The sequence below is a fragment of the Agrilus planipennis genome, unplaced genomic scaffold (genome assembly GCF_000699045.2).
Source record: "Agrilus planipennis isolate EAB-ADULT unplaced genomic scaffold, Apla_2.0 scaffold662, whole genome shotgun sequence".
Taxonomy (NCBI): domain Eukaryota; kingdom Metazoa; phylum Arthropoda; class Insecta; order Coleoptera; family Buprestidae; genus Agrilus; species Agrilus planipennis.
The window spans coordinates 1-8,684 of NW_020439312.1; the positions used below are offsets into that span (position 1 = coordinate 1).

General features: G+C 32.8%; 3 protein-coding genes across 4 annotated transcripts; 2 read left to right on the forward strand and 1 right to left on the reverse strand.

The window, feature by feature from the left end:
* Positions 1-1,386: 1,386 nt before the first annotated feature.
* Positions 1,387-3,817, forward strand: LOC108743649 (cytochrome b5-related protein-like). Its single transcript, XM_018479231.2, has 5 exons — positions 1,387-1,714; positions 1,763-2,154; positions 2,213-2,401; positions 2,459-2,683; positions 2,740-3,817. Exons 1-5 carry the CDS (start codon positions 1,496-1,498, stop codon positions 3,050-3,052), a joined length of 1,338 nt encoding a protein of 445 aa, XP_018334733.1. The 5' UTR covers positions 1,387-1,495; the 3' UTR covers positions 3,053-3,817.
* Positions 3,818-3,841: 24 nt separating this feature from the next.
* Positions 3,842-7,847, forward strand: LOC108743648 (wiskott-Aldrich syndrome protein family member 2). 2 transcript variants are annotated; one of them, XM_018479230.2, is made up of 3 exons: positions 3,842-4,207; positions 4,475-4,917; positions 4,974-7,847. In XM_018479230.2, exons 2-3 carry the CDS (start codon positions 4,582-4,584, stop codon positions 6,267-6,269), a joined length of 1,632 nt encoding a protein of 543 aa, XP_018334732.1. In that variant the 5' UTR covers positions 3,842-4,207; positions 4,475-4,581; the 3' UTR covers positions 6,270-7,847. The 2 variants fall into 2 exon arrangements, with proteins under 2 accessions (XP_018334732.1, XP_018334731.1); XM_018479229.2 differs by lacking the exon at positions 3,842-4,207 and adding an exon at positions 4,215-4,372.
* On the reverse strand, positions 7,815-8,465 carry LOC112905673 (U6 snRNA-associated Sm-like protein LSm3). Its single transcript, XM_025978524.1, has 3 exons — positions 8,350-8,465; positions 8,183-8,290; positions 7,815-8,124 (listed from the first exon to the last, which is right to left on the reverse strand). Exons 1-3 carry the CDS (start codon positions 8,368-8,370, stop codon positions 7,948-7,950), a joined length of 306 nt encoding a protein of 101 aa, XP_025834309.1. The 5' UTR covers positions 8,371-8,465; the 3' UTR covers positions 7,815-7,947.
* Between the last annotated feature and the right edge of the window lie 219 nt (positions 8,466-8,684).

The following is an 8,684-nucleotide window of genomic DNA, read 5'->3' on the forward strand; positions in this document are numbered from 1 at the left end:
ATTATAATGCCCACGACCCTGTTGAATATGTTATATCTAAAATTACGATAATAAAAATAAATCTATTTGAATGCAAACAACGTATCTTACGAATACAGTTTAGTTATTAGTGAGTACAGAAGTGTTTTGCGGTCTTGAAATGCTACAGCTCAATTTATTATTAGAGGTGATAACATGACACTTGAAAAGGACTTAAATTTGTAAGTACTTACTTCTTTTTTAAGTGCATTTTTTTTATGAATAAACTGCTACTAAAATATGTTAAACACTAAATGTGAAATTACACTTTAAAAATTGTTTAGATAACATCATTATCATCATCATCGTAGGGTCGGTGGACACGCACCTCCGCTCTTTCCTATCCTGAACTAATCTTCGCATTTCCCTAAAACTAGAACATCCCACTTACTTAACTATTTTTGAACCGTAATCTAATCTAGGTCTATCTCTACTCCTCTCAACAACTTTTGACTCTAACTAGCCCTTTGAGAGAGGTACCAACTTATCTTTTTTTTTATTGACTTCCATAGCGTCCCCTATATACACAACAATTATAGTGTATTGTTATTAGATTTTAAAATAAATAATATCATTGATTTGTTCGGACTTATAGACCATCATTTTATAGAATTATTATTTTTTTTCGACGTTTCACCAACAGTCATGACTAATATCTTCAGGAGCTCAAATTAATAGTAGGAGAAGTAAGAGAAAACAATTTATTAAAATGATCGCTTTGAAGTCCCGAAAAAGTCTTGCTAGCTTATTAAGAATTTCATTTTTTTTTTACAGTATGTACGTTAATAATACATATGTATGTACATACTTTTGCGGTGTTCAAATTACAATACGCTTATTTATAATCATTGTACTGGGCGATTGATCTAAACGGTTCATTGAAATTTATAGGGTTCGAAATGAGGTATCTATATGATACTTACCAGCTATAATTACTTCGATGACAAGTTAGAAGTATGTCTATTTAATCAAAATATTTCCTAATCTGCCATTTTCTGTGCTAACAGAAATGCGCCATTTTACTTCGTTATATTCAAGGGCGGCCTTTGGGGGTGGCGAACAGAGCAACCGCCCGGGGCCTTTCTCTTACAGGGTCCTCGCACATTCTAATCTAATCTAATTAGAAAAATATTAGGTAGTAATAGTACATACTATTAATGTTTATTTGAATTTCTTAATAGTCTTAAAAGAAGNTTTGGTTATTGTTATGTTTTTAAATAAGAAGGTTATCAACTGAAAGCTATCATAATTTGTTTTAATGCTTACGTATATAGATTACTCTTTATCGACGAAAGAAAATTCAAATTAAATAACAATTAGGCTCCTTATCGTTTGTTTATTAAAAAGTTCATAACCCCTGATAAACGAATTAAAATGTTTTCTATCGCGTCTATTTAGATGGTGTTTTTGTTTAAATTTGATTAAATTACCATCACAAACATTGAGAAAGCAATATTACGCTGAGTCGGTGTAAAAAATGGCTCCAAAGGCCCAAAATATACCCCTACAATCCACATTGGGGATGAAATATCCAACTTACAGAGATTTACGTTTAAAAAACACAGATATTTGGCTCGAGGGTAAACGTATTGATGATGGGGCCGAGGGTTTGTGGAGAATCCATGACGATTTATATGATTTAAACGATTTTATAGACAAACACCCTGGTGGGGCGTTTTGGTTGAAAATGACCAAAGTAAGTAAATAAGTAAGTAAAGTTCGATTGTAATAAAAAATATTTTAGGGAACTGATATTACAGAAGCTTTCGAAGTTCATCATATTTCGGATTCTCCGGAAAAGCTTCTTCCTAAATACTGGAAAAGGAAGGCTAAAACTTCACGAAATTCGCCATTTAGTTTTAAGGACGATGGTTTTTATAGAACACTTAAAAGAAAAGTTCGCCCCCTTCTCAAAGACCTTCCAAAAAGAGATAGTCGTTGGTCAAACTTTTATTCGGATATAATGGCATTTGGTTTGTTTCTTTTTGGAGTTTTGGCCACCCGTTATATTGATTTCTATTTTGCGACTATTTGCGGTATTTTAATGGCTTTGGTAACTATAGCAGGCCATAATTATATGCATCGAAAAGACAACTGGAGGATGTATTATCCCGATTTGTCTTTGCTGCAGTCACGGTAAAGTTTATTTTGAAGTCAAACAAATATGACGTTCTAAACTTTGTCACGTTTTTAGCGAATTTCGGATGTTTCACATTTTTAGTCATCACTTGTATACTAACACAATTGCGGACTTGGAAATTTCACTTCACGAACCTATAATGGAATTTTTGCCCAAAAGAAAGTCGTTTGTACACAGGTATCTGTCAATAATATATGCGCCATTTTACTGGCTTACCTTAAATCACATAGGAGTCATAAAAAGGTAAATTACAATATCGTCATTTATTTTTTATGGGTGTTTATTGACTCGGTCTTTTAGGATACTCATTTTTCTTGTTTTGAAACGAACTTCTCATTTTGGTTTTCACGATTTGGTTTCTTTTTTTCCTCTGTTGGTTATGTACGTGTTGGGTGAGCAGCCATTTTGGATTGCATTTAAAATGTGGTTTACCGCCACTTTAGTTGCCAGTTTATATTTCAATTTAATCGGTTTTACAGCAGCTCATCATCATCCCAAAATATTCCACGACGGGGATAAACCAAGGTAAATTATTACATTGTGATAATTATTAACTTTTCCGAATTGCATTAACACTTTAGACCAGAAATACCTTTCGATTGGGGTTTAGGACAATTAGATGCTGTAATGGATAGATTTGAAATAGATGGTTCTCATTTTCTAATTCTTACCAACTTTGGAAACCATGCGCTGCATCATTTCTTTCCCACTTTAGACCATGGCCAATTAAAATACCTCGAACCTGTGTTTCAAGAAACTTTGAAAGAATTTAATATTGAATTAAGAAAAACTACAATACCCACTTTGATGTTGGGAATGTTCAAACAAATTACAAATGCAGATCCTAATTCTGATCCACCTGAATTATATTTAAAGTCGCAGAAACGAAATTAGTAAAGTAAAAAAATAAAATAAAATTTGTACAACGATTAAATATAGAAATTTGTGTGACTTAATATGCTGTTAAAATAAAAATTTAAAGCAAAAACATTTGAGACTGCTAAAAGATTGTACATAGAGGTTTACTGATTTATTGGTCATTTTAAAAAATATAAATGATTTTTACTTGAAGAACAATAATCGTCTACATTGTTAATGATTTTTAATAAATAATTCTGGGGGCAAACTAAGCAGTTAGATAAACATTTTTTGGTTTGTAGATTACATAATTATTGTTTTATTTATTGTTGCATAAAATTATACCAACATAACGGTACCTTCATACATTTTTGCTACATAGACAAGTGATATATTATTATTAGTCAAAGCAAATAGCAAGCAACAAGGAATACTTATAATAAAAGTGTTGTTGTTAATTGTTGAATTGTTATTGGTAGGTATGTTCCGTAAAAAATAAAAATTGCATTGACTTTCATTTATTATGTTACTATAGGCTATTAGTAACAAAGCGTACATTTTCTAATGAGTGGGAAGTGAGAATCAAGAAGTTTAATATCATTACATTGGGTACGTGATGATGCGCCTGCTCTGTTCTGTAACAGTACGGTGAAGGGTGTATCATTTAGACAGTTTCTGGTTCCTGTGCATTTAAATGTTTTAAGATGTTTTTAATCGGAAATTTTCGAATTCGGGACATTAAGTGTACATAGTTAATTGCAGTGCAGTTTTTTGATCATGAAAAATAGAGACAATAAAAAGGTGTGTAGTGCTGTAAGAAAACCAAATATTTAAATCGGCCTCTTGCTTGGCGTACTTTTGACATTTACCTAAATAAATCCAGACATCTGTTAATTTTGATTTTTTGATGTGATAATTTAATTGCTTACACTGATCATGTAAACATTCCTGGAGTCGTAATTATCTGAAAATAATTAGCAATTTATTCGTTACAAAAATGAGTAAATGCGTTGGCACCGAGTTTATGTTTGGTAGCTATCTTATTTATTTTTGATTAAAATTTTATCTAATGTAAGTATATTTAGTAATAGGATCATCTAAAATTTCAAGCACGTTTTGTTTTTCTCCAGCGAGAGATATTTGTATTATAATGATAGCAAAAACTGGGAGTGTTTATTATGAATATAATGAGTAAGCAAATGTGCAAGTAATTTTAATACTGATACCTATTATATGGTTTATATCATCATTCGTTCATAATGCTTAACCAAAAAATACTAGTTGACTCTGCTGTTAAAAATAAGTGTCAATTTCCTTTTAAACTGTGTACATCCTGCAATTTTTTAATTGGTAAAGGTAATGCCCTTATCCCTTTTGTTGTATTAATTTCTAATTGTTGCTTACTGTAGATTTTTATAGTAACTCAGCTTGCTTAGTTTTAAACTATTTTTATTTTAGAAAATGAAACTAAGAAATAACTGCACAAACCATTCGAAGTTCAATGTTTAATGTATGGTAGGATAGAATTCAATTTGTATAATAAGCACAAAGGCTATTGAAATAAAATGCCTTTACCCAAACGTGTGATAGAACCAGTACATGTCTCTAGAGGGACTCTTCCTGATGACTTCCCTCTTCCATCTGAATTGGAAGCTGTCACTAATGGGACTTTAGCGAATACAGTGAGGCAGTTGTCTTCCCTTTCTAGACATGCTGAAGATTTGTTTGGTGAATTAGCTAGAGATGCACAACAAATATATGATAGATCAAATTCCCTCCAAGCTAGAATTGATAGGCTTGCAATTAAAGTGACCCAATTAGATAGTGTAGGAGAAGAAATTTCACTTCAGGATATTCATATGAGAAAAGCATTTAAGAGTGCTGTTGTATTTGACCAACAGGTAATACCTTTATCTACAATATACTATTATAGATTTTTAATGTGAATGTTTTTTAGATATTTTCGAGATCGACAATGCCTACAGCTATGCTCGAGACTTATCAGTCCTGTGACCGTCCACCTCCTCTTGACAAACTAAATTGTTACAGAGATGACGGAAAAGACGGTCTTAAATTCTATACTGATCCAAATTACTTCTTTGAATTATGGAGACAAGAAATGTTAAAAGATACAGAAAGAATGATGCATGACAAAGGCAAGAAACCCCATAAACCAAGAAACGAACGAAGTCAAGGGGGTAGACACAAGCAGAGAGTCAGACAACCGCACAATACTCGTGAAAGACAACGCCAAATCGCCGTAGGGCATGGAGAATATATTATGCCTCAAAATGTTCATTATAGAACACCAATACCCCAACAGCTGCCTCCTCACTATGCACCTCCAGAACAAATCAATCTAAATATCGAACAAAGACCACCGAGACCCAACTCAATAGAATTAAGGCGTTCGTATCAACAAGAAGTTCCTGATGGAATGCACAGTCCAGTATATCCACCTTATGACGAGAATCCATACCAAGCAGGATTGTATATGCAGAATAATCCGCCCAATGGTGATCAATATTATCAACTGGGTACCCCGACACGGGGTGGAAAAGTGCGCCCGAGTCAACCACCACCTGCACCGCCAAGCAATTCGTCTACTCCTTCCGCGAACACGCCAACCAGAGGGCGAAGCATGTCTGCAGGACGTGACGCTCTACCTCCTCCTCCTCCGCCTCCTGAAATGTCAATGTCACCACCTAACGGTATTCCTGCTCGTGTAATGTCACGTCAGCAGAGTCACTCTCGATCAAATTCTCCCCATTCGCATCAAGCTACACCCGAGCCCGCACAAGAACTTCCGCCCCCTCCACCTGTACCAAAACAAACTTCTCCTCCTAAACAGACAACTCCGGTTGCTCCTCCACCGCCTCCGCCACCTCCAATGCCAACAACATTAACAAATGGACCAATCAGTCCACCACCCATGATGAACGGTGATTTAGCTAAGATATTGAACAGTTCTTCTCCACCGAAGCTGATGCCAATTAAAGATAGACCTATTTCTAAACAAGGCCCACCTCCAATGGCTGATCCAAGAAATGATTTACTTAAAGCGATTCGTGATGGTATTAAATTGAGAAAGGTAGAAAAGATTGAACAAAAAGAGGTGGAAAGGGGTAACGGATTACACGATGTTGCAAGTATATTGGCCAGGAGAGTTGCTATGGAGATGAGCGATTCGGACTCCGCCTCTGAATCAGAATGTGACAGTGAGGGTTGGGGTGAAAACGAAACGTCTGCGTGACACCATAGAAAAGCCAGCACGGCTAGTCAAATGTACTAATGAGCGTAGCGCTTTTAGGCTGGGGTAGACAAGACTGAGCTACATTAACGGTCCGAAGAGTGGTTGAGGAGTGTTTTTATCGATCTAACAATTTTATAAAATCGGTTTTTTAATGAAACGACATTTTTTGTCGTTGGGAGTAACGATATTTGCATTACATATTACGTTTTAAAGCATTCCAATAACTTGCTGACAGACTCAAAAAAGATAGTGTTTTTTTTTTAAATATTTTAACTTATGGTTGAAGCAATTAATTCAAAACCTTCTTATATATTATTTAATAATATACTGACAATAATTAAAGCAAAACACGTTCATTTTAATTTTTAGCGTAATATGTCTTTTTTATTCAAATAACGCGCTTTCTTATTAGGCAAAAGGCTTATGCTGTAATTTCTGCACAATTCAAACATAAATTATATGAAATATTTTATAGGAAAAGAATTTAACAGTAAACATTTTTTAAAGGTATTATAATTGAGATTAAAAATTTATTTTTTGCTTGTAGCTTGGTCTTGAGTTGTTTTGGAGTGTGATTTGTGTGCAACGAAAAATCTAATGAATTTTAGTCACCAAAATATAAAACAAGAATGACGAATTATATTCACTTTAATAGGGAGTCTTACAAGCAACCTTTTTGTCATTTTTTGTTTTACTTTTATGCTGTAACATTAAAGGTCAGCCGAGTAAGTAATGGTAGTTTGACCCTACAAATAATTTTTTGGGCAAGTTACTATCACTAGCACTTATTTATGTCTCTTAGTAGCGAGAAGTTGCAGTGGTTGGTGAAGAAAACCAATAACACTAATTTCTAATAACTTGTGAATGAATGAATCTTAATAAAAAATAGCTGTTAAATTTAAGGGAAGAACAGACGATGAGTTTAAAATCGAAGATTGAAAAAAGAAAAAATTTTAACATGACATTTGTATTTCAATCAAAAGCATAATTTTCTCTTTTGAAACATCTACAATAAATATTTCTATTAAGATCCAATCAAGAATTTGTGATTAAAAAAATTAAAATACCCATTTTTTTATATGAAAAATAGTACAATTTCTGGTGCAATGCTTTGAGTGAAAGTAAATATTAATACTAGTTGAGATGCACAAAAATGTGAAATTTAGTTAGCCCTTGCTTACCCGGTTGCTGCCTTTTTATTTTCATTAATGTGAATCATGAATAATAAAATCGAATTAACATTTTATATGCACCTTGTAGTGAAAGCTTTTAAAAAATTGTATAGTAAAACGTTTTTGTCTTACAGTTTATCAACAAAGTTTGTATGTTTCTAAATGCCTGAAAATGTGGGATAATGTTTTATTGCAGTATTATCGCAATTAATATTTGTTGTTTCTACTTTTGTAGTTGTACTATGTGCTTTTCCCATTCTTACATTACCATAAACTGTAGAAATGGTCTCTTATATATATACATATGGAACTTGTGTATTATACTGTAACTTTATAACTTTTAAATTAAGCGATACATTAAAACTACTTGTACTTGTCTTTGTAATATAATAAATATTTAATGCACTTTATGGTTTCTATTTTAATGATTTTTTTCCGTCCATCTTATTTGTAAAGTTAAACAAGCTTGAAATTTTTAATTAAATTTACTTATGCATTTTTGGGATTTAGCCTGTTCGCATAGGTGGTGACACCAAGATCACACCGTCTCCTCTAACAAACAACATGGGAATGTTTCTCTTAGTTGTACGATAAACTTCTTCGTACGTTTCTTCGTCTATTTCCACTGTCGTTATTGTTTCCTCCGCATCACTAAGAACCATATTCATATGCTGATCATAAGCCTGACAGGAATAAAACCAAAATTAATGTTAAACTAAAATATAAATCATGTTAACTTACATGTAACCGTCCTCGTAATTCTCTATCGTTCCTCATCTTGACATAAATCCGTTCGTCTAAGCTTAATCTGACTAAATCTAGGGGTTCCTTCACAGTAATAACTGGAAGCTACAAAAATAATTCCTCAATGAATACAGCAAAATGCTTACAATTGTATTAATATTTACATTATCGAGTTCATCTGCCATTTTCCTGTAGAAAAATGCTTTAGAAATAAGATCAAAGTTTAAATAGTTTTACTAACAACTTGAAAACAAAATTAAGGTTAATTACGTTGTCTATCTATAAGGTTAACTTTTAAAACATAGATGATGTTATAGGAAATTGTATGACGCAAAAGTACTATAGAACGTCGACGTTGCCAAGTATATTAAAAGTAATTAAATTAATTTAAAACTATAACGAGTTGTGCGTATCACCTAAAGTAGGTATTTAAATATTAAAATAAAACTATAAGTGTAGATAAAAATATACAAAATGAGTAATTTAATTAAAAATACTA